The sequence below is a fragment of the Eucyclogobius newberryi genome, unplaced genomic scaffold (genome assembly GCF_026437365.1).
Source record: "Eucyclogobius newberryi isolate DKJ021-1_F unplaced genomic scaffold, fEucNew1.0.hap1 SCAF_1, whole genome shotgun sequence".
In the NCBI taxonomy this organism is placed as follows: domain Eukaryota; kingdom Metazoa; phylum Chordata; class Actinopteri; order Gobiiformes; family Gobiidae; genus Eucyclogobius; species Eucyclogobius newberryi.
In genome coordinates this window covers 13,291,753-13,316,969 of record NW_027315723.1, presented here as the reverse complement: position 1 = coordinate 13,316,969, position 25,217 = coordinate 13,291,753, and the positions used below count along the sequence as shown (strand labels likewise).

Below are 25,217 nucleotides of genomic sequence, written 5' to 3'. Positions count from 1 at the left end.
ATTTAAACCTCTCATTCATCCATCACAATTTGAATGGTCATTTTTATTATTTAGGTGATATAATTTCCTCTGCAGTGTCTTGTCTCCATGGACTCTTATTCCATGTAAAACCTTTGTTAAGTTTAGACCTCTACAAACCTGTTTAGCAGTTCATACTTTAATATTCTATCATGTGAATGCTCTTGGTCATTGCTTTGTGAACGGACTCTTGATTCAAAACAATACAGTGCAAATACACAGGAAACCACACTGTATCTATATGACTATAATTTGATTGAACTTGTGTTTTTCTCATTCACAAAATCAAATAGTATTATAGTTGATAGTATTCGCCGTGACAGCTCCTGTTTCCCTCTGGCTTCCCATGTTTCACTATCACCCGCTTAGATTGCCCCTCCATGTCGCCAGACCTCTATTCGTTCTGGAGAGCCTTATTGATTTATCGGCCCCGGCTGTGTTTTCCATTCCTTCAACTTTGCTGGAGGCAGAGACAGTGGGCAAAGCAAGACTCAACGCATGTGTTGTTTTTGAAAGGTGCTGTATTTTTGCTACTTTTGGGTGGAACGTCCATAACCTGCTCGTCTCCACAGATATGTTATTGCTGCATGTTCTAAAGTATGACATTAAACCGTCTCAGTAAGTGTTTTACAGGTATTTTGAATCAATAAAAACACAGGATAAAACAACAAAACGCATCTTCTTTTACTGACGCAGAGTTAAAAATAGCCTCAGATCTGGTTACTGATGGAAGTAGGAAATCGGGTCTCCTCTCTCTTCCTCTGTGCTATGAAATGTTAATAAGGTAGTTAGGTATGCAGTGGCGGCTGCGGGAGGGGAAAGGAAGGATCCAAGATGGCCGGAGTTAGATTATGTTTTGACACTTGACGTTGCAGGTCCTGTGAGGCCAATTAACGTCAGCTAAAAAGGAGACGTGTGTCGTCAAAAAGGATCGGACGAGACCTCAAATCCTAATGAGCTTTTGCATGTTTTAAATGAGATTTTAAGTCAGTGAATTAGCAGCTGTTTGTGTATCTATATATCTACTGTGTGGCTTTATAAATGTTGAATAAATGTTAGCTGTTTTAGGTAAATTAAGTAGCATTTTGATTTTGATAATCGTCTTTTGCAATTTGCATGTAGCCTACACATTACTTTAATATCTAAACTTAACAAAAATAAATGGTGCTTGTAATGCCTCGCTCAGACTGCACTCAGCACAAGACTGTTTTTTCTGCGGTCTACGGGCAATGAGTCAAGGTTTGTTTGTTTTTTGTTTAGAAAATGTATTTTATTTTGTTGTTAGTGCGACAAACTCAAATTGAATAGAAAAAAATAGATTCTCTTTTTCATCATATCGCCCAGACACATACGGCCAAAGAAAAATTGGAAAAGAAAAGATTCAAATGAGTTTTCAAACACAGTGAGTCAGAACTTCATGCAAAATTAATGTGATTCTTGGCTGGTTTTAGCAATTTCAGCATTCTATCAAAGGAATGTTACTGAGGAGGTTTAAATCCTGATTTTATTCTCTTTTAAAGCAAATGTTATCATTATTATTTATGTTTTCATCAGTTTGAATTGTGATTTTGAAGCATATTGTGTTCACTGTTGTGTGAAGCACTTTGAATTGCTTTGTGTGTGAATTGTGTTCTACAAATAAACTTGCCTTAAAACATCAATTACAAATCTAATGACAATTAATGTAATCTGAAATAGAATACTATGCATTTCAGAACGTGTTTGTAGAGGTCTAAGCAGCTTTTAGACAGAATAAGACCTCATAGAGAGCTCAAGAGAGTTTATATTACAACTAGTATCAAACATAGTCTCTAATTTGAAGGATGTACTTAAAACATGTAATCAAAAAGTAAAAAATTGAAATAAATAAGTAAACTTTCTATGTTAAAAAAGAGGGGAGCCTTCATTGAACCCTGAGGTACTCCTTATATTTAATGGATGCATTTCTTGGTACTGTTAGTACTCTACACTACTAGAATGCCAACTACAGTTCATATTTCAAAGTAGGTTACACTCATTTAAGTGGATTACTGCTACTGTACGTCGTGTCTAATTTAGGACACAACCCTGGTTTAATATGGAAGTGGATCTCTGCAGTTAGGTTGGCTTAATGGACTAATATCCTGCATCTAAGGCCACTGTAATTAAGTCATTTAAGACTTAAAAACAGGTAATTTGCATTTGTGCATGAATGGGCCGCTTTAAATAGTAGGAAATGCCATTGGGAAATACTTTGATCAGAAGAAAAAATATAGTGCAAGTTTATTCAATGTTATGCCAGAAAAGACCCACATTGTTGGGTTAGAGTAGATAGTTCCAGTTAGTCCTGGTGTAGACACGCTTTGGTAATTGTTAGTAATTCCCACATTATTTCCTTTTAAACCCTTGTTTAGTCCTGGTTTGGATCAAATTTTGTCCTTTTAAGTCATTTTCTTTTCACATACATTTTGATTAGGCCTCAGTTTATTTTTAGTTTAGTCCTGGATTAGTCTCTGCATTGTTCTTGATCTAGTTTAGCTTCTGTTTAGTCCTGGTTCAGCTCATGTTAAGAAGAAAGTATATATTTTATGATCAGTCGAAATGTATAACGAATTATTGTGGATTATTATTATTCACCTTCAAATCTTTGGTGAAAATAAAATCATGAGGCTTTAGTTCCACAGTGGACCAACCAAATTTGGCTGTAAAAAGGCAAAGAAAGAGCAGTGAACCCCAGGATCTCATATCTGAGGGAAATCCCTCTAGTGACCATGTTACCTGCATTCAGATTGGATTCAGGTTTGACGCATTGAGGGGGTGAGCTCCGACAGCAGCTTAAGATCAAAACAATCCCCCCCCTCGCTCTCCCTCATGCTCTCTCTCTATTTCCAATTGAGACTGGCCCTGTCTGACATTTCTATCTAAAAGAGAGGCCTGAACAGAATATGAAGTAGTTGTCTTGTATCGTTCATAATTATGATTTGTTGAATTGTTGGTGTGTTATATTAACACACATAAATATGTCTTATTCCCTGTCTGGTTTGTCATCAAATATAGTTTTTAATGCAATCCATCAGAAATGTTCAAAAATAAACCGGTAAAAGTCTGGTTTAGGTTCAAGTATTACAGAAAAAATGAAGGAACTGTCAAATTAACCACAAAAGTACTTTTAACAACTATTTTGACATTATCTACATGATGTATTGCCCCTTCTGTTTGCAAAGATGTTACTAAGACAAAGAATGAATTGCTTCACACACAAATATGACTAAAGCAGGTTAAATCAGTTGAGGTTTTTTACATTACATCTGGTGAATATTTCATACTTCACTGGTAGAGATTCTTTTTTTAACCTCATCATAGATCATAGCTTCAGATAGTTGTTAAAGTAGCAGATGTTTTACTTTTATCAAGGCCAAGGCTGAAGATATACAGCGACGCACTATACTTTTTATGCAAACGATCTCGCTACTGCAGCTACTCTTAGACGTTACATAAGTCATTATTCCGTTTGAAATACAAATTACAATCATGAATAGGTCAGGTTTTATTTGCATTAGCTCATTCAGAAGTCTTATTAATGTGATCACAGCCTTGTGTTTATTATCAAGTCTCTCTGAGCTGACTTGGCTTGTCGTCACTTTGAAGCAGCTTTTTGTGGCTCCAAGGCCGTTGTGCAATATTAATGCTGCCGCAGAGGTCTGAGTGCTGGTCCCACCTGCTCCATACTCATCCCTCATGCAGGACTTGCTTAGCACCAGCATTTAGCTGCGAGGAAGTCAAATAAGGAAGGGATAAAGGCTTCATTACAGTGCATTTTCAGAGGTGGGCTGAAAGATGCTCATTTCATTGGTCGAGCAGACGAACACGTGGTTATAGTTTGAGTTATGTGTAAGGGTTGTGTGGGTCAGAGGTGAGAGCATTTACCTCTGACCTATAAAACGTGGTCTTGGTTTGTATTCAGCTTAGACCTGATTTAGTCCTGCTGTAGAACTGGTTTGGTTTATGGTTCAGCAGAGGCGGAGCCAGACATTCAAAACATCCGGGGCTTAGTCCACAAAGAAAGAGTCGTTGCTCATTCAGGCTGAGATATGGTTTTAGTGCCCCCAATGCTGTATTTCCTGTACATACATAACCCTCCAAGGGCAACGAAAGACCTTGGCAGAGCTCCTCCCTCCAGAGACCAGAACAGCAGAAATTGTACATCTTGGAGTAACTTTCTGACACTACACTTTTACTCTTACTTGAGTAATATTTAGTTTGAATATTTAGTCTAAATGCCTCTTTTTTCCAGTCCGTCTGCTCATTTATGCCCTAACCTTTTTAAAAAATGTCAGTTAAATGATGTAGAAAAGGCCTTTTTGTTAGCTCCATGGTCAGATCACATGGCATGCTCCGTCTGCTGTAAACATTGCGCACTTGCTACGCCCACTTTTTAAATTCAGCCAATAAATACACCAGTTCAACAAAAATAACTAATGAGACCGCGGGTAAAGAGAGCTAGCATCCAATCCAAGATAGAGAGGAGCAATCGTGACGGACAGTCAGAGCAGCCAATCAGGGCTCAGAGCAGGTCAGGATCAGCCTCAGCTCTGCACAAATGACACGTTTTCACATGAAAATGCTGCTGTTGAATAGAAAGCCGTGTAATAAACACCACAGACTGTGCAATAGTAATAAAAGTTTAAACATGAAAAGAACAAGATGGTTAAATTGAGGTCAGTGTGGATCTCCATCCCGATCGTCCGCACCCCAACCTAATGCTTTACCTGTTGAGCTAAACACACTCGTAAGTGAAGTTGATGCATTTCATGCTTAAATTAAGTAATTCAGTAGTTAAATAAGATTTTGATATATCATGGCTAGTTTTGTCCTTATTTAGTCATGTAAAGTCCTGATGTGTCCTTTCTTAGACCCAATTTAGACCTTCTTAAATACTGATTTAGTTCGCCTGTTTTAGTCCTGATGTAGACCTGGTTTAGTCATTGCTTACACATGGTTTAGTCACAGTTACCTTTTAGATTAGTTGTTGTTATTTCTGTGTTTGTGAATGTTTTTGTTGGAAGAAGCAGGCCTGGCCCTGGATTTGTCCTGATTTAGTCCTGTCCTTTAACTGAGCAAATGGGCTGAAGGATAGACATAACAAATATGAAATATTGACGTGATGTGGTTTAAGGCTGGATCAAGTCTTCCATGTCAAAACAACAGATATGTGTAGCTGTAGAGTAATTATTCTAATGAGCCAATGGAAATATAAATACAACCTACTGTAAGTTAGCAGCTGTGCCGCCGCTTCCATGAGACACATAACGCACAGTGCGTAACGCAAGTGCTCCGAGGGGCATTTCGGAGTGTGTTGCATAATAGGCTATTTGTGCAGAAACTGCACGGTTTCTTTTGTAATTAAACAGTGAGCATTCAGTGGGCATAGTCTGTCTTTAATCTTTTATCAATTCAAAACTCAATAGGACTCAAGTGTCACCTCTCTCAGGGGCAGCTAAACAGGCCACAGTTTAAACAGACGCAGACAGATCGGGGCCACAACCGGGAATCGTTTTGAGCCACATACATATTCTACGAACCACAAGGAGCAAAATGGTTTTTAGATCATTGAAGCTGGCCTCATATTCATTAACTGTGTAAATGGGCCTATAACAGAAATATACACATCCCTGGCCTTATTTTGTCATTTCAGTGCACTTTGTTCAAAGTCCAAAGCTGTGCCTGCATTGTCCTCTTTGGTTTCAACTGTGGCCACTGCATATGAATTTCCTGGTTGGACCTGCGGCGTGGCCAATGTGAGCCCCGCCCCTGTGTCTGACGTGGTGCGTGAGCGCAGAGGGGGGAGGGGCCGAGGGAGTGGAGAACACTAGCATTGTTATTAGCATCTTAGCATCGGTTGAATGTCCGCTCCGATCCAGATTAGACAGTCAGTCCGCGCCATGTTTCCTGTCGGCAGCTGCTGTCAATCACTGGGCTAGAGCCCGCCTCCTCACCTGCTACGTATTTTTATGTTCAAAGTGAGTTGGGGGCCCCACTGAGCATTTCCAAATGTCTTGTCATTAGAGTTATTTAACCAATAACTTGGACATTTAGACTAAGCCCACACCCCTCTTGCTTTGGTCCAGGGTTTGGCCCCAGTTTTGGGATGTAAAGCTGATTTGGTCCTCTTTTATGATCCTGGTTTAGTCTTGGTTTAGTCCCATATTCAGCATTTGAACTAAGCAAATTTAAATTAATGTAGTTAATGTAAGGTGTTATTTTAATGATAAGGAAAGTTATAACACAATTATAAGGTACAACTTACGGTACAATTACCACAACCATTCTTGGTTTTGCAATATGCCCACTAATTTATACTGAAGCCCTATTTCCTTGAACTGCTATTGAAAATGTATTAGGTTTTTTGGGACCTAGTGACATTTGGCCACTAATGGAAATACAATATCTAATTCCGAAAGTCATACAATAAATGGTCTTATTAAGTGGAGTCCATCACATACAATGCTTTTGTTTTGTTGTTTTTCAATAGATTTTTTGGCAGCTATTTTGTATCATTGTCCACATGGATGCAGACTCACACTTTCCTTCCTGTGTCTTGTTTGAGTTAGCATAACGTAATGCATTCTTTTCACTAATATCATGCGCTTGCCGGAGATTTCTCAAGTTATTTCTGTCACAACAGCAGAACGCACAGCAACACGGACAATCTACTCTGGCGCCATCTTGAAAGTCTCACGTCACAGTTACACAATTGCTTTTCTTACCAAATATGTTGCTATGTTGTGATTAAACAGCTACTAGTACCACAGCTAAAATGACTGTATTTGTTGTGTGTGTTCCAGGACGACTTCCTCTTCAGCGTGGCCATCGTGAGTGGTTTGGTCTGCGTCATTTTGGCAATAATCAAGTTCATGCTCGGCAAAATCCTGACCAGCCGAGCCCTGATCACTGATGGTAGGTCTCTCTGTAACCTAAAGTCACAAACAACAGCACATTTAGAACTTATGTAAATGTATGCTCTTAAAAATGAAGTAAAATCGCAACTGAACCCTGCAAATAGAGGACACATACGAGTTTATCTCCTAGTTTATGGACATGCCATGGCTCATTTACATGCACAGGGAACTCGGAGTGCGCTAAAACAACCAAACCTAATTAGTCTTTGCCCCCTAGCCAGACCACTCTTGTTCCTAATATACATGCTGCTAAAAGAATCAAATAGGTGCGAGCGAGATCTGAGGGACATTCAGGGATGTCTTGTCATTTAGTGTCCCCAGGAACCAAAAGCGTGTAATTACATTGGCTAATAAAACGGCTGTCATACACATAACCACACTTTGGCAAACAGAGTAAAGCGATGTCTTATTTGCTTTGTGCATTTGAGTTTCAGACGTCGCACACAGGTTATTTGCTCTCTGCAGTGTACGTGTCAACGAAACACATTGAAGTACTGGTAATTTTCACTTTTACCGCAGTGGATGAAAACAAAAGCACACGGGCAAGTGCAGGGGCTGTAGGTTGTCGTCTCCGCTGATATAAAATGAGCGAGTACACGTCCAAACACATAATAATATCCATAAAGATCTAATATTTTAATGGCTGTTTCATACCCCGAGTACTTGAGTGCCTCTCCTAGTCTGCTTCTGTCTTTATCAGACTGCACTGTTACACGCAGACTTCACACATGTGTTATTGAGATGTTTGACATTTGAATCAAGACACCTCAATGGTACTTCTCGGGTTTACGTGCAGTTTGAACAATCGGTTGGACTAGACCTCTTATTGGGTTTTTCTAGCCTGCATGTAAACGTAGAGAGTGGGAGGTATAGATTTGTATTCTGTAGTGGTAGGATATGGCAACCTAAATTTGTGAAGGTCTTTCTTTCTTTTTTGACTGGATAATAAGCTCGAGAATCAAAACATAACCTATATATGATTAATTCTGCCATTTGTTCGCAGGGTTAACACAGAGACACACACACACAGACAACCATTCATTCATAAGGGCAATTTACAGTGGCCAATTTACCCAACACATGCATGTCTTTCAGGAGAGAACCCATGGTAACACGGGGAGAACATGCAGACTCCACCCAGAGAGATCATGTGACGTTGGTCTGGTCCTCTCCTTATTGGGAGACGAGAGCTCTAACCACTCTGCCACCGCGCACCCTCTTGTACATCCTGTTACATCATATCTTAGGAGACAAACAGGCATTTTTTGTGATACATGTACATTCTAAAAAACTTACTTTAAATGTTTACTATTATGCAATGAGAACATAATGAATCATCTTGTAGAACGTTGCCATTACTATCTTGTTCTTATAACGACATTTAGAACTCCTCGTCTGCTCGTGATGTGGCACCGAAAGCATAATTATGTGCCTAGTCCATGCATAAATACCTTAATCATAAAACTAATTTCCGTACTTCCATTTGCACAAATTGTAGACCATTTTGTGCTGCTCAGATAAATGTCATTGAGAGTCGTTGATTTGAAAATAAGGACACAGAAGCTATTAGGTATAATGTTTGGGTCAATCAAGCTACAAGTTCAGATAAGGTTTAATTCTGGTTTAGCCTTCATTTAGTCCTGGTTTAGCTCTGGTTTAGGCCTAGTTTTTCCAAGGTTTAGTTCTGGTTTAGCCTTCATTTAGTCCTGGTTTAGCTCTGGTTTAGGCCTAGTTTATTAGAGGTTGAGCCTTAGTATGGTTTAGCCCTAGTTTAGCCATGGTTAAATCCTGGTTTAATCTAGTTCAGTTCTAGGTTTGCCCTGGTTTAGTCCTGGTTTAGCTCTGGTTTAGCTCTGGTTTAGGCCTAGTTTATCCAAGGTTTAGTTCTGGTTTAGCACTACCATAGTTTAACCCTAGTTTAGTTCTGGTTTGGTCATTGTCATTTTCACCTGAGGTTTAGTTGTAGTTTCAGTCTTGGTTCAGTCTTGTGATTTAGCCCCAGATTGTTAATTGTTTACCCTGGTTTAATCATGGTTTAGTCCCAGTATAGTCATGGTTTAGTCCCAGTATAGTCATGGTTTAGTCCCAGTATAGTCATGGTTTAGTCCCAGTATAGTCATGGTTTAGTCCCAGTATAGTCATGGTTTAGTCCCAGTATAGTCATGGTTTAGTCCCAGTATAGTCATGGTATAGTCATGGTTTAGTCCCAGTATAGTCATGGTTTAGTCCCAGTATAGTCATGGTATAGTCATGGTTTAGTCCCAGTATAGTCATGGTTTAGTCCCAGTATAGTCATGGTTTAGTCCCAGTATAGTCATGGTTTAGTCCCAGTATAGTCATGGTATAGTCATGGTTTAGTCCCAGTATAGTCATGGTTTAGTCCCAGTATAGTCATGGTTTAGTCCCTGTATAGTCATGGTTTAGTCCCAGTATAGTCATGGTTTAGTCCCAGTATAGTCATGGTTTAGTCCCAGTAGAGTCATGGTTTAGTCCCTGTATAGTCATGGTTTAGTCCCAGTATAGTCATGGTTTAGTCCCAGTATAGTCATGGTTTAGTCCCAGTAGAGTCATGGTTTAGTCCCTGTATAGTCATGGTTTAGTCCCAGTATAGTCATGGTTTAGTCCCAGTATAGTCATGGTTTAGTCCCAGTATAGTCATGGTTTAGTCCCAGTATAGTCCCAGTATAGTCATGGTTTAGTCCCAGTATAGTCATGGTTTAGTCCCAGTATAGTCATGGTTTAGTCCCTGTATAGTCATGGTTTAGTCCCAGTATAGTCATGGTTTAGTCCCAGTATAGTCATGGTTTAGTCCCAGTATAGTCATGGTTTAGTCCCAGTATAGTCATGGTTTAGTCCCAGTATAGTCATGGTTTAGTCCCAGTATAGTCCCAGTATAGTCATGGTTTAGTCCCAGTATAGTCATGGTTTAGTCCCAGTATAGTCATGGTTTAGTCCCAGTATAGTCATGGTTTAGTCCCAGTATAGTCCCAGTATAGTCATGGTTTAGTCCCAGTATAGTCATGGTTTAGTCCCAGTATAGTCATGGTTTAGTCCCAGTATAGTCCCAGTATAGTCATGGTTTAGTCCCAGTATAGTCATGGTTTAGTCCCAGTATAGTCCCAGTATAGTCATGGTTTAGTCCCAGTATAGTCATGGTTTAGTCCCAGTATAGTCATGGTTTAGTCCCAGTTGCTTGTTCCTCCAGTGTTATCTTCATTGTCAGACCATAACTTCCAGTTTGTGTATCCAACATTCTGTCCATTGTGGCTGTGAAATTGGCACTGCTTTGTCAAAGTTAGTCGAGCTTTCTCACACGCGCTGCACATTCCTCCGGCTCACATGATCCCATCCTTAACTAGATTGTGGAAAATCACATTTCAACAAGACGATCTTTTCAAACAGCTGCTTTCTCTGTCACATGCAACCAACAGAAACCAAAAGGAGCCACAAACACAACACCCTGTCTCACAAAATTGAAGTTGTAAATTCCTGAATAAAAGTAGTTGCTGTTTATATAGGTCAAGATAAGTTAAGATGAATTTCCATCTGCCTAAGAGTGGACTATATTATGTTGGTTTAGAAAGTTTTGCGATTAAAAAAAAACATATTCTTTACTCAGGAATATCATAATTTTAAATATTAGTGTTAGTTATTCAGTATTTTATTATTATTCACAATAATTGACAATAGTAAATTGTAGCATTGTTGTAGTAATAGTAGTATGTGAATAGGTTTCAACGTCAACATTTCTACATGATAAAGTAAAGTTAATGTGACATAAACAGAAAACAAACTCTTTACATTTAAGTAAATTCCTATTTTTTAGTCCCATCTATTACATTGAGACAGTGACCTGAGCAATCACGATTATCGATTTTAACCAAATTTTAGTGAAACACTGAGAAATATCATGACTATGTTGTAAAAAATATTTCTTAACAGCTTGAATAATGCAACTGAACTTTGGTATTATCATTTTGCTGTAAACTTTTCTTCCCTTTTCCTCCGACAGGATTTAACTCAATGGTCGGGGGCGTCATGGGCTTCTCCATCCTGATCAGCGCTGAGGTTTTCAAGCACGAGCCCAAAGTGTGGTACCTGGACGGGACAATAGGGGTCATCATTGGCCTGGTCATTATGGCCTATGGAGTCAAGTAAGCCGTGTATTCTTATATTGATGCTTTTCATAAGAATGTGCAGATTAACATTAGACATTCAACTTGCACACATCTTATCTAAACACTACAGGACAATAGAATGTTGCTATTTCCTTCAACTATTCTTAAACTGTTCTGACCCTATCTCACAATGATGCTTTGATATACTGCCCCCTTTTGGCTCCGTTACTGTTTAATTGTTTTGGTCACAACAGTTGAGATGCATAAGAATAAACTAGAGGCCAAAGCTACATTTTGCATATTACTACCACTGCCAGAACAGAGTGGTGAAAAACAATACTTTTGCTGTAGCAATTAACAATTTAAAACAAAACATTGTATCTTTTAAATGGTCAAAAGTCCTCAAAATGGCGCTCATAAACAGGACACTGAACCCCATGATACCACAACGTAGGGGTGGGTGATGCCAAAAATAAAACATGTATTATGCCATTAATTACACTAGGGTCATACCCTGTCCATAAGTTACAATCTGTCAATGGCGTGCGGTCAGGGCAATAAAATGACTTGTGTGTCACAACTATATATATATATATATATATATATATATATATATATATTGTTCCAAAATATATCAAAATATTGCCGTTTTCCTCTCACTTCTGCTGCTGAAGCAGTGTCTTTTAGTGGCCTCTCCAGGCCGCCAAGCAATACTGCGTGGGAAGCTTGGTTCTTCTTCTCTCTCGTGTTCAGAGGCCCGTTCATGTAACATGTGCTTTACAACCAGAGCATAAACCTGTGTGGATATTTGTGACTTAAAGTGACTTAAAAACTAGCTTTTACAGACAAGTGTTCTAATGATTAGACTTTAGTTAGAAATACAGGCAGGATTGTAATAACAGAGTGCTAGTTTGTGTAATTAATTGATTGGTGAAGTGAGACTATTCAATCCATCCAGCACTTGAAGTGTGGAAGTATAATAGTGTTCATCCTCCACGTGGGAGAGTGAGGTTCGACACTGACCTTTGCGTTTATGTTTTTTTCCACTCCTGTGTGCCAATTTTTTCCACTGAATATTAACAAACACCTTGAGTCTGCTCGCCCATCTATAAAAATTACGCTACTGCAATTTGTTCTCAACATCTAGTTTTATTTAACTCAAGGTTAGGTACGGGTTTTATTCTCGTGTTGGAAAACCATTGCACTAGGATTGCATTGCTTTGTTTGATGCCTGTCTTAAACGTTTTAATTATATTTTGGAGTTTGGAGTTTTGAAGTGTCTTTGACATCTATGGCATGATAGACAGTTACGCGCTATAGCTACAGCGACAATGCTGTGCTAATGCTAAGGTATAGTTTGACAATAAATCCTTAAAGCAGATTGGACAAACAGCATTCAATTTCCTGTTCTAATTGGTTGGAATGGGACGTCCATTGTTGAGCTGGTCCCGTTGTTAAGCCCCTCCCCTCAATGATTAGCACAGAAACAAGCAAAGCGTTGATAAGATGGAAAGGGTTGTCAGCTTCCCCACAGACAGACACAGGTATTACAATGTACAAGGAAGAAGAAGACTAAAGCAAATTCCAAAAATAATGTGATCATACTGACTACTTTACTACTATCATCACTACTACTACCACCCTCTGCAATTACTCCCTCCAGGTCTGCCTTTTTGCCATATTAAACATGTTTGATCATTTGGAAAATTCACCAAAAAGTTGCCATTTATTTCACTCATATTATTCAAATAGATGTATATTTTTAAGAACCTAGAATGCTATCAAATGTACGTAAGAGGATAATTTCAGTACTTTCCATGTCTTTTTATTTTTTATTTTTTGCAGGCTTTTGATGGATATGGTCCCACGAATCCGGCAAACGAGGAACTACGAGCGCTTCGAGTGACAAATCCACGCTATGAAGAGGATTGCACAGAAGCGTCCACGATGGCAGCCAATAGAAAGACGGGACATTTACAGCTTGTTGTTCCTGTGTAATTTTTCCAAAGACAATGCCACTGAGGCGTAGATGCCAGGGTCTGCAAAGCCTCCTGTTTAAATGAATGGACTGTGGACTCTTGGTTTTACAACAGTGTATATAGATATTTATCTGAATTATTTAAGCATAGAATTTGAAGTTTACTGTGAAGTTTTATGGGCACCCCAAGAAAGCATCTTAATCGAGCACATTTTTGTATCGGACGTACAATTTTGTCATAATTTCATCACAAAATAGGACAATGTTATGCTAGGTGTTACCAATCAAGTTGATAAATGTAGCCAATGTAGCGCACTAGATTTTTCTTTTTCCTATTTGGACATGTTTTATGATCAAATTTGGCACGGCTATTGCGCCTGAGAATCATGGGTGAAGTGTAGAGTAGACTGTTATGTTATGGAAGTATTGTACGAACCTGGAAAATATCCCAAGAGATGCCAAAAAATCTTTCAAAAATGTTGCAAATGGAGTAAGGCAACCAAGCCGCACCTACAAACATAAAGCACACACTGGTTAGTTTGAATTATATACTTTGACCTATAGGAAATGCAATCGTACTTACACGCTAGCGCCATCTGCTGTCCGTATGAGGGAACTGTTTACATATATGTGAATAGAGTATGGAGAGTCAATATATATTTCGATATTGTACTGTGAACGATTCCACTCCAGCTGTATTTTTGCAGTGATGATAATACTGATAATTTGTCTTTGCGAGTTCAATAGTTGGTGAGGTCTAGTGCGCTACTGTAAACTGATACTTGTTACAATAACCTCATATGAGTGAGACCAAAATGTTTTACAACATTGTCAAAAGCACATTTAGAAAGGGGTAGTTAGTTGTTTTGTATAAGGCTTTGAGTAGGGTTTGGTGTGGTAGTCCTGGTTTAGATATAGTAGTCCCCTTATTTAAAATGAGGATTTGGCAGAGGAGAGGGCATTGGAGAGCACCCGCTTAGTCACGTTTTTGTCCTAAATCTAACTCCATAAGACCTGATGTACACCTGGTTTAGCTCTAGTTAAGTCCTGCGTAAGTCCTGCTTCATCCTTGCTTAGTTCTGGCTTCACGTCCGAGTTTAGTCCCTGGAATGGACATGATTGAGTCCCTTTTCAGACCTGGTAAAGTCCACATTTAGTCCCATATGCTAGTTCCTATCGCTACTTGGACCAGGTTGAGTTCTACTGCTTTGGATTCTGGTATGGTCCTAGATTAGTCCCGGTCTGGAGTTGTTCTACTGCAGCATGATTTAGTTTTAGACCTGATTTAGTTTCACCGTTGACAGTTTTGTCCCGGTTCCCTCCCCGTAGTAGCAGACGACATTGTAGGATGCTTCTATTATGTTTATATTTGTAGTTCCTCTATAAGCTGCTCGCTAAGTGCCCTGGCGCTTGCACCAAACCAAAAATCAATATCTCCGAAAGCTGAAGCTGAGCAGTAGTGGCACCTTCCATATATTTTCAGTAATAGATCTGTAGCCTTAGAAGACCCCAGGCATGCTAGATATTATGTTGTGTTCATTCCAATTATGATAGTTAATTTAGTCACAGTTAATGTCCCTACTGCAGAACTTGTCCAATAATATTATGAACAAACCAGCAGCTCCCAAATGGCCCAGTTTAAATCACAACGGATATTATTGTAATAAAGTCCATTTACCTCCACAAGACTTGATCATCATCAAATGGCACACTTTTGCAATAGCTACAAATGTTTTAGCCTCATACAAACTACTTCACTTTTCACTACACCCAGCAGATGCACTCTTAGCGCCCTCTGCTGGTGTTTTGAATGAATTTCATGCCAAGACATAAATTATTGAAAATGCACTTTGTAACTTTTCTGCCACGGGTTTCGCTGCTTTCTTTGTCTGGAATGTTCCACACTACGGCATTAAACTGATCTTGCACTTATTTAATTACAGGTTATGTAAAAAAAACAATTGGATTCCGTGTCTGGGCTTGCCTCGCCACAGATCTAACCTGTAACTTGTACCTGATGGAGATGGATAGTTTGATGGATAGTTTGAGATGGATCAGTTTGAATGCCATACTGTGGAACATTCCAGGCAAAACAATACCAGGCGGCGGACGACTTGCAAGAAAAGTTACATCATTCATGTTTAAGTTATACTACAGGAAACATCAAGGCTTACATGGCACCAATACTGAACGTCCTGTAGTTCCACGCCCACAAGTTTATCAAAAAATATTACAAAGCCCTATTTTGTGTAACTAAACTACTCCTCAAAGCGTAAATAAGGGTAAATTTCTGTAAGGCTGTCGTAGTATAAGTAATAATTTCTACTGGCATGTTCCTTAAATGTACACAGTGAGAGCACAAGAGTGGGAGTGTGAGGAAAACACTCTATTTAAAACAATGTACAGTTATATATATATATAAACCTTCACACTACACACACATTTGTTCATTTTTCATTCGCGCTTAACTCCAAGGCCTTAATTCATCAGTGTTTTGAATGTAACTTTTGGGTCACATCTGTGAGTACAATGATACAACATAGAAATTGAATATTATTTTTTATAGTTTTTATCAGAGCTCCATGGCTGGCGAGCCACATTTAAACTTGAGTTTTATGCTAATTTATTGAGGGGTGAGAGACTAAACGCGCAGGTGATGTAATGATGTAATTGGATAGAACAAGATTATCGTGGCATCGGTTTGGAAAGAGAATAAATTAGGCATAAAGGCAGGAAATTATGATGGAATTAAGTAAATAGGTGATCATAATGTTTTGGCTAATCACATGCAAATTGTCTCAAAATTTGGTTATGCAAATTAAACGTACACATTTCAAGTAGACCTAAATTCTTTAATCCTAATGTCTTGCTTTCAGAGTAAAGATCCAAAAAAGATGCTATAATAAAATTGTGAAAGTTAAAGTTGGCATGTCACGTTTGGCCTTTGGTTTCTCATCCCTCCTTCGGCACAAACGCACATACACAGGTGTAAATATGAAAACTGTATTGCTGTGATGTAAACAATGTTAAACGGAGCCTTTGTCACAGAAAAAAGGTTTATTTAAAAATAAAGTTATATCCCTCGTACTTCTCCGCCTTCTGCCGTTTTGGACTACAATCATCGCACAACAGATGCAAGAGTCACATTGGAAAAAAAATAAAAAATTGAATGACCTCGACTTTACAAATATGTTTTTCACATTTTGTTTTTATTACAACCGGCAAAAATGCACAGATATGACCAATGCAGCGATGGACATTTGAATCAGAAAAGGAAATAACCTAAATCATAAGGCGTAGATGCATCAAAAGTCACAAATCTCCTGAAAAGCAAACCATTGACTTGTATTGAAGTCTGTGCCTGTCCTTTCCTAATTCCTACAATATCAAATCGCTATGAACATTTTTATGGCCTGTCCCAAACTTCTGCTTTAGTATTATTCTAAAACTCACTCATTCTAATAGCTTTTACATAACAAATGTGAACCACGTGGAAACATCTGCCCGAGATGATCCCAGTCTCTGTCGTGGTTCAACCTCAGCGGGAGGGAGGGACTAAGTGGGCGGGGCTAACAGTTTATTCTGAAACATATTCTTCCCTCATGGTTTAAAATGGGACACAGACCCTTTGAGATAGTAACAATATGAGGTTTTGTTTTCTCCAAATCCAAGTGCGGACTAAAACTAATGATAGAATTTTCATTTTTGTGCAATTTACAATAACCCATTTCAACCAGGTTTAGGCACAATTTGACCTGGTTGACTCCTGGCTTCTTTCTAGGTTGCCCTCTGTTTGGTTTAGTTCTGGTTTAGTATAAATTCAAACCAGATCTAAAGTATTAGCATAATTTAATCCGGGTTTTAACTCAATTTAATCCCAGTTTTTTTTTTTTTTAGTCAGAACGTGGCTCAAACCAATGCACATCATATTTGACCAATATTAATCCTGGTTTAGTTCTGGGTTTGACCTGGATGGTTTGAGTCAACTATTGTCTGAAGTGGTAAAGTGGTTAGACAATTACTGATACATTTTTTTTGGATTTTTTTTTTTTGACAACTACACTTTTGTTCTTTTTCCTATTTCTATTCCCATTGGACACAAACAACTGTAAACTGTTAAAAAAAGGCACGTGATGATATTTGAAAACACTAAATTTGGCGAAAGATATGACATCTAAAAAAAAAAAGGCTGTGGCTACAGAGCCGCGGCTCACTTTAACCCTTACCCTGACCCTGACCCTGACCCAGCGCGGTCAAATAGCCCATCAGTTTCAGGAGCCGCGGCACAAAATAGCCGAGCAGTTTCGGCCGCGGCGGCTCTGTAGACACTCCCCCAAAAAAAACGGTACATAATGTAAGAAAAAAAGGTGACATTGTGAAAACACATATCTTACCCATTTTTAGTTGAACAGAAACTGAGATGACTAGAAAGCACATAGTATTCGCTGGTGTTCACAAGTTTTCTGTAAATGTTTAATTTGGGGGCAACGATGAGAGGAATCAATCAAGCATAAACAACAAGAGTGAATTCATTTATATTCTATCATTTTAGAGACTTAAAAAATATAATTACATCTCTGATTTTTCATTTTATTCCAAGAACATTTGTCTCAGTTTTTAAGTTATTTGAATGAGCTTACCTTCCTTTCCCAAGATGGCGTCTGGGTTTGCCATCAGCGCTCTAGAGCTGTATTATACTATATCTTTGTGACAAATTACACCATAAATGTGATTTCCTCTCATTATTGTCCAAATCCAAACATTGACAATAATAAACTTCCTTTTCCCGATATTTTACATTTCGTGTTCCCTTAAATTACTCTCCATAAATAAACTTAATAAAAAAAGAAATGAAAACAACCTTTCTGTAAAAAAAACAGATTCCCAGCAAAACAGAAAGGCTCGGGTACGAAATAAATACAAAATCAAAAACCAATATGAACAATATACAGTGTTAACAATATTTTTAGATTACTGTAGTGCATTTCCCGTTCACCACAACAAACAAATTGTGTATTTTCTCCTTAAATCTGCAGGCAAATTAATATCCGGACAAAATGAGGAGGAACAAAGTAGCGGCGGTCCAAAGTTGGCAAAGCTGTTTTTCATTGCAGTTTGTGAACGCAAGATTTCAGAGTTATTGAAAAGTGCCACAATAAATCAGTTCTTTTAAAGTTCTACACACAATGTCGACATGACTGGTAAATGCTCGAACATTGAACAACTTCCTACTGGCCTTTTCGTAGACATGAATGTCGCTCTCTATAAATAACCTTTAAAAATGTCTCTTAAAACGTGTGCAAATCAGATCTGGATGTATGGAAATCTGCTGTTTCTAGTCAGACACAAAACGTTTTTCCAGAATAAAAATCTAGACTCTCGTTGAAGTTCTGTACAGTGTAAAACTGTGATTGAGACACGGTCTGATCGGCCACACAACCCCAGCATTAAAGGCCCTGTTCTGACGTGGGATAAGAATGGTTTACTTTTCGGCTAAGCACAGTCAATGTATCTACTCCTTTCTGCACTTGAAGGTCAGTGTAAAACATACTTATTAACAATTGATTCCTTAATTAAAGTGAAGTCACAACCTCAGTTCATGTTCATTCACAGCCATAATTGGCAAGTCCTTCATCATTTATAATAATAAGTTGCCTTTACTTGGACATTTAAGGTTGTGCAGCACCCAATAATGACCTACAAAACAAACCCCAGACTGGGCAGAGGTTTTAGATGTGTTAGTGGGGCGAGTGCCGTTGTGCAAGACACTTAACCCAGTGTGAAAGTGGTGTGTGAATGGTCGGTGGTGGTCGGAGGGGCTGATGGCGCGGAGTGGCAGCCTCGCTTCCAGTGAATGAATAGTGACTCATTGTAGTGTTTTGAGAGGTTTTGATGAGCCTGTAAAGCGCATTACAAGTGCTAGGCATTACTATATTATTATCAATATTAGTATAGGATAGACTAAATGTATGCGTCATTGTAAAAGGGCAACCCAAATTTCAATTAAACTAAACAAAAGTATGTATGATTTTTATGTGGATTTTAGCTTTACCCTGACAATTTTGAACATTTTTGGTGGAGCTAGATTAGGTATAAGATGATTAAATCTAACTTTTTTTTTTTTTTTTTTTTACTTCTTAAGAGTTTTAGTTGATAATATAATATAAAACTGCACATTTTAAGCCCAGGTCTGAACAGGGCCTACATTTGTGACAGATTTAAGTGTATGCTGGGGTTATGGACTACTGTAGTGCCAGTCCAGTGCAAACCTACCTAATATACAACAGAGCTTCCGACTGGCATGGCTGGAGGTGAACTTGGGGCCTTAGGCAGGGATGGGGGGGGCTGCAGTGCTGGCTTGCTTTGCCTAAACACAAAAAGCAGTCACGTATATATGAACCACCTCACTGTATTTCAAAGTCCGTGTTGATTCAAGTATTCTGAGATGTTGCTGCAGCGCCCCCTTGTGTCCAAATGCAGTCACTGGCCCCAACACTGTTAGTTTTTTTCCCCTTCCAGCAGCTTGGAAACAATAAATATGAGAGCGTGTTTAAGTAATGTCTCTAGATGCACACTCGTGATTCTGCTCGATAGCTGCGCCCCCGCCTGGTGAGAGTGTGATGCAGCGCCGGCTGCTATAGACAGTCCTTGCACAGCGCCACCTGCCCCTTCTTGTAGTTGCGGCAGGGGCAGATGCGTCTCAAAGTGGGATGAGCGCCCGCGCAGCTGAACAGGAGCAGGTCCGACTGGAAAACGCAGTGACGCCGAGGCTCGCTGTAGGCCGGGACCACCGTGTCAGCACTGGACTCCACCGTCAAACAATCCAAACCATGTCTGCAGACAAAACAAAGAGGTTACATCATCTATTTGATTTAAAGGCATATCTTTTCAGGGGGAGGATCCATGGAGATATTATTCCACAGTATGCCATTCAACTTATTGATCTCCATGGTGACAAGTATGTGGCAATGCCAGCCCCTTTTACACGTCAGAGCTATGATGAAACAAGGCCTTTTTGAGCCATATAACTTAAAGCACAAGCAAATCAGATAAATAACATCACCATGGCAACAAGCAGGCAGTGTACCCACCACAAGAAAAGTTATGCAGCACATCTTTTACTTGATCAATTTGTACAGTTTTTAAATTATTTTATACATAATTATGTATAATAATAACAATAATAACAACATTATGAAATCCAATAATACTAGGTTTCAAATTACACTACAACATTTGATTTATTGATTTGATTTGGTCGTCAAAGCAATTTTCTCAAAGGAACGGTCTTGACCCTGTTACTGGTTTAAAAAAGGAACTACAAACACACATGAGCCTGTGTTGCCAGAGCTTTAACCTGCAGATAGAGAGTTCCAGAATACAGGCTGTCTGAGCTGCAGAGGCTGTTATCAGTTATATAACATATTATAAAGTTTAGAATGGTTATCAGTAGAAGCTATATTTGATCGTACAGGTTTTTCTCTTATCTTGGGAGGTCAAATTTATGGAATTTAAAATCAAAATCGTACATAGTGTTCTTTTAACACCAATAAGCAACTTTCACCTGATTTAGAACCATAAAACAATAGAGTCCTGATTAATGAACCGAAATGTCCAAAAGGAAAACTTACGTAAAACATATTATTTATTTATTATTCAAATCATGTTATTTTTTCCATAAGCGACAAAGTTTGATTTGTAAACAATTCTCCAAAGAACTGAAAAGAACATATACCCACAAAATATTTTGGGTATATTTTAGCTGAGTTCGGTTTTGGCACTAAAAAACACCGTAGGAGTAAGTCAATAAAGACGAGACAACAACGTCTGACTGTGGAGGAGGGTGACCCTGCTGTAAGACACACTCTGGAAATAAAGTTTATGCAGTGTGAGCCGGTTTCTGAAAACAGGACAAGTTACTCCACCACTTAATAATACAGGTAATAACATTTTAATTTTGTTGTGATATCATTTGTAATCGTACTTGGAGAAAAGGGTTGGCAAGTATTGGTCGCATAGAAACCAACTTGGTCATTTTATTCATACACATTTTTACGAGACAAATAATAATTACATTGATTAGAAAAATAAAAGGTCAGTTTTAGAGCATTAAGTCTACTATAGTTTATGAGCGGTACACAATTATATTTATATTATTGTGTACTAATATAGTTTCTTTGCTTTCCAAACGGTCAACTGTACTAAATAGAGACAAATATCTGTATCCATGGTGGATTCTGTGCCAGATCATTCATTTTATTGCACAAACATTGTCCCCTGGTGGTTATAACCTATTTTCTGCGGTCCATTGCCCACTGCATGTGTTTTTCAATTGCAGTTACTCTGCATTATAGCATCACCTACTGGCCACACAATGGCAGGTAACAAGGGTAATACAACCTCTTCCAATGTCTTATTATTATCATTTGTCCCTCAAAACACCTAACAACTAATTGTTGTCTGCAGCAATAAATTGTCAAAATAAATGTTCTTCTGAATATATCCCACACAAGTTTTTGGATCATTTCTGTCACTTGTGATGGATAAAATGCTTCGATGTGACTAACCTTAGCAGGTCCTTGTCCTTGTTGAGGTGTTGGAAGAAGGAAGGTTCACAGATGAGCTGCTCCTCCTGACAAACCTGTTTACACGAGCGTCCCGGGTCTGCCAATTTGACCTGCAGAGCGCCCAGAGGAGGCCACATCACCTGACCGTGACAGAAGTCCTACAAAGAGACATATGATTCAGTTAGCCGCTGAAACATTTGACTGTGATTCTACATTTCTTGCTTGTGAAGAACATACCTGGTTTTCGATGAAGGCGTTGACCCTCTGCAGCATCCCCTCACAGGTGAACTCATACGGCAGGTAGGGCTCGGTCTGAAACAAGGCACGTATCTTATAATTAGTACCGCTTCAAAAAGACTGGCAGGGGCAACACAAGTGGATGAAAGTAGGATTTAACAACAGACTCAATCCAGGGCTAAATTAATATTACAAACAGGATTAAAGCAGGGCTAAACCAGGTTAGTCCTAGTTAGACTCCGGGCTAAACCAGGAAAAAACTTACCTAAAACACTAACCTAAACAGACTAAAACAAACCAAAATCTTGGCTAAGTCAGGTGCTGGACCAGAACTAAAGCAGGTCTATATCAGCTCTAAACACAGACTAAATAAGCAATTATACATGGTTGCCTGAAAACCGCATAAAAAAACCTTGGACTAAACCCAGGACTAAACCAGGACTAAACCAAGAGTAGGAACAGGACCAAACTAGGACCAAACCAGGACCAAACCAGGACCAAACCAAGACCAAACCAGGACCAAACCAAGAGTAGGAACAGGACCAAACTAGGACCAAACCAGGACTAAACCAAGAGTAGGAACAGGACCAAACTAGGACCAAACCAGGACTAAACCAAGAGTAGGAACAGGACCAAACTAGGACCAAACCAGGACTAAACCAAGAGTAGGAACAGGACCAAACTAGGACCAAACCAGGACTAAACCAAGAGTAGGAACAGGACCAAACTAGGACCAAACCAGGACTAAACCAAGAGTAGGAACAGGACCAAACTAGGACCAAACCAGGACCAAACCAAGAGTAGGAACAGGACCGAACAGGACCAAACTAGGACCAAACTAGGACCAAACTAGGACCAAACTAGGACCAAACCCTTGATCAAACCAGGACCAAACCAGGGCCTCATTACATTGTAGAGCTGGTGAAATATTAGCCAGCTTTCTGCTCTTTGTACCCGCAGTTATAGGACCCAAGCCCAGACTATCATTAGCCCAAGGGAGACTTCAAACACAGAACGCACACAAGAACAGCTTTGTTTTGGTCCAAGTCAGCTGAGGAGTAGGAGGAGGACGAGGAGGAAAAATAGTGACAAAAGAAGGAGAGGGAGAGAGGAGGAGAAAGGAGGGAGGAGAAAGAAGGGAGGGATGAGGAGGAAGAGAAGAGATAGCAACAGAGAGAGGGAAGGACTTATGAGACGGAAGGAGAGGGAGGACACTAAAGGGGAGAGAGAAGGGAAGAGAGGAAAGATGAAGGGAGAAAAAAGAAGAGATAATAATAATAATAATAATAATAACTTTTATTTATATAGCGCTTTTCAGTGACCCAAAGACGCTGAACATAATAAAAAAAAAGGGGGGGTATTTACAGACAGGGGGGACAACACGTACAGAACACATTAATATACAGATAAAATGAACAAGACAGAAGAAGTAGAGAGAAAAAGATGGGGATGTAACAGGGGGTAGAAGTGTAGGCAATGGGGTAGAGGAGGCTAGGGGTAGGGGAGGTCATAGGCTTGGGTGAAGAGGTATGTTTTTAGGCGGGATTTGAATGTTGTGAGTGAGGGAGAGTGGCGGACAGGTTGGGGGAGGGAGTTCCAGAGTCGGGGTGCTGTTCGGGAGAATGCTCTGTCGCCAAAAGTTTTGAGTCGGGATGTTGGTGCAGTCAGGGTGAGAGAGGAGGAGGATCGGAGAGCTCGGGTGGGGCGGTGGGGGATGAGGAGGTCAGACAGGTAGGGGGGGCAAGGTGGTGAAGAGCTTTGAAGGTGAGGAGGAGATGGGATAAGAATAGAGAAAGAGCAAAACACCGGAGACTTAGAAGGGAAAGAAAAGGAGAAGAGTGACAGAAGACTGATATACACACTGTATACGGTCTATGGGGAAGACACACTGTAATAAGAGGTGAATTTGTCCAATCCACAGATCCCTTAATATGATCCAATAATCCAGTAACCACTAAGAAAAAGGCTTTTAGAAACTATTGTATGTATATCTTGTCACTATATGATACCAAAATAAAACAGAAAATGAACAACAAGGACTCAATCATCAGGACAAAACAGAAGTATGTGTTAAAGCAGAATTAAAGTAGAACTAGATCTGGACTAAAGTAGGACTAAACAAAGGACAATGTGTGTATACTGATATAAGTGTTGTTGTCGCACACCTTTGGGTTTCAGAGTTATACCCACTGGCTCATAGACACGTGAATTTTTGAATGATAAAGAAGTACTCAAAATGTTGCCTTTAAAGAGGAAGTTGAAAGCAGTGAATAAACATAAACAAATACTGACCTTTTGGCTGAGGATGGAGCGAAGGGCTCGCTCCACTTCTGCAGGATTCTCAATGTCCACAGTCCAGACATGGGGCGGGCCGATGTAAACTTCAGCGTAGGGATGCTGGGAAGTCAACTGAAATCAAACATAACCGGGTCGAAACAATCCAAACCCAGATATCCATAATAAAAGTAGATACTCATTTGAACTAATGCTAAGTATCAATACAAAAAACAGAACAAAATTTAGCTTTTGCTTGATACTTTTCCCAATTAGGTCTATATTTTACAATGTAAAACCCCATGATTATATGAAAGACACTTTATTTTGTACAAAAAAGTCTTCTATCACATATCACGATTATTTTTCAGAGGACACATCACAATTATTGACCCTATGACCAAGAATTAAATCCTTCATTCACTTTTCAAGAAATCCAACGTAAAGATGAAATGACATAAACAACAGTAGTACAGCTTGAATGGAAAGTACTTCATTTATCATCTAAAGGTGTCATGAATATTATCATTTATTCTATTAATTATATTATGACCTTATTAATATAGATGAACTGAATAATCTTGACATTTCTAATATCAAGTTTTGAGTCTTTACTTAGCATCCAGATGAACCTTTAGAATCAGTTTTGTGACACCACTAACCCAAAAGCTTTGCACCTTAAAAGACCTTTCTCTCACCTCTCTGAGGGTGGGCTTTCCTTTGAAGAAGTCTGTGTTCTTGCTGCTTTTTGGAGGGTTGAATTTGGGGTTGAGGAAAGCACAGCCGTTAGCGATGGCCTCCAGCGGGGCAGGACCCTCGTAGGGGAAGGAAAGACCCACGAACAACTGGAGCAATGTAGACGGGACAATAAGAACATCAGTGGTCTGTCTTTTATAACATTCATTTTACATGGCAAGTCTTTATGGTAGAAGCAAAAATACAATGGACATTTTGAAATATGTATACATGTTTGAGGTGGGAACTACATAAAATCATCAAGGCAAGGCAAGGCAAGGCAAGTTTATTTGTAGAGCACATTTCATACACAAGGCAATTCAAAGTGCTTCACACAGCAGGAAAAATGCAT

At 39.2% G+C, this 25,217-nt stretch overlaps 2 protein-coding genes across 2 annotated transcripts in view; one reads left to right on the top strand and one right to left on the bottom strand.

The window, feature by feature from the left end:
* Window positions 1–16,139, top strand: part of LOC140381151 (transmembrane protein 163a) — a 49,246-nt gene extending 33,107 nt beyond the window's left edge. The window contains exons 6-9 of the mRNA XM_072465209.1: window positions 6,843–6,954; window positions 10,969–11,110; window positions 12,920–13,912; window positions 14,022–16,139. Coding sequence (XP_072321310.1) covers window positions 6,843–6,954; window positions 10,969–11,110; window positions 12,920–12,980 — 315 coding nt within the window. The 3' untranslated portion in view covers window positions 12,981–13,912; window positions 14,022–16,139. The remainder of the gene's footprint in view (window positions 1–6,842; window positions 6,955–10,968; window positions 11,111–12,919; window positions 13,913–14,021) is intronic.
* A 2,266-nt stretch (window positions 16,140–18,405) lies between these two features.
* Window positions 18,406–25,217, bottom strand: part of mgat5 (alpha-1,6-mannosylglycoprotein 6-beta-N-acetylglucosaminyltransferase) — a 100,767-nt gene continuing 93,955 nt past the window's right edge. Inside the window, exons 13-17 of the mRNA XM_072464919.1 lie at window positions 24,829–24,975; window positions 24,149–24,265; window positions 21,857–21,931; window positions 21,620–21,777; window positions 18,406–19,886 (exon numbers count right to left, since the gene is read on the bottom strand). Coding sequence (XP_072321020.1) covers window positions 19,688–19,886; window positions 21,620–21,777; window positions 21,857–21,931; window positions 24,149–24,265; window positions 24,829–24,975 — 696 coding nt within the window. The 3' untranslated portion in view covers window positions 18,406–19,687. The remainder of the gene's footprint in view (window positions 19,887–21,619; window positions 21,778–21,856; window positions 21,932–24,148; window positions 24,266–24,828; window positions 24,976–25,217) is intronic.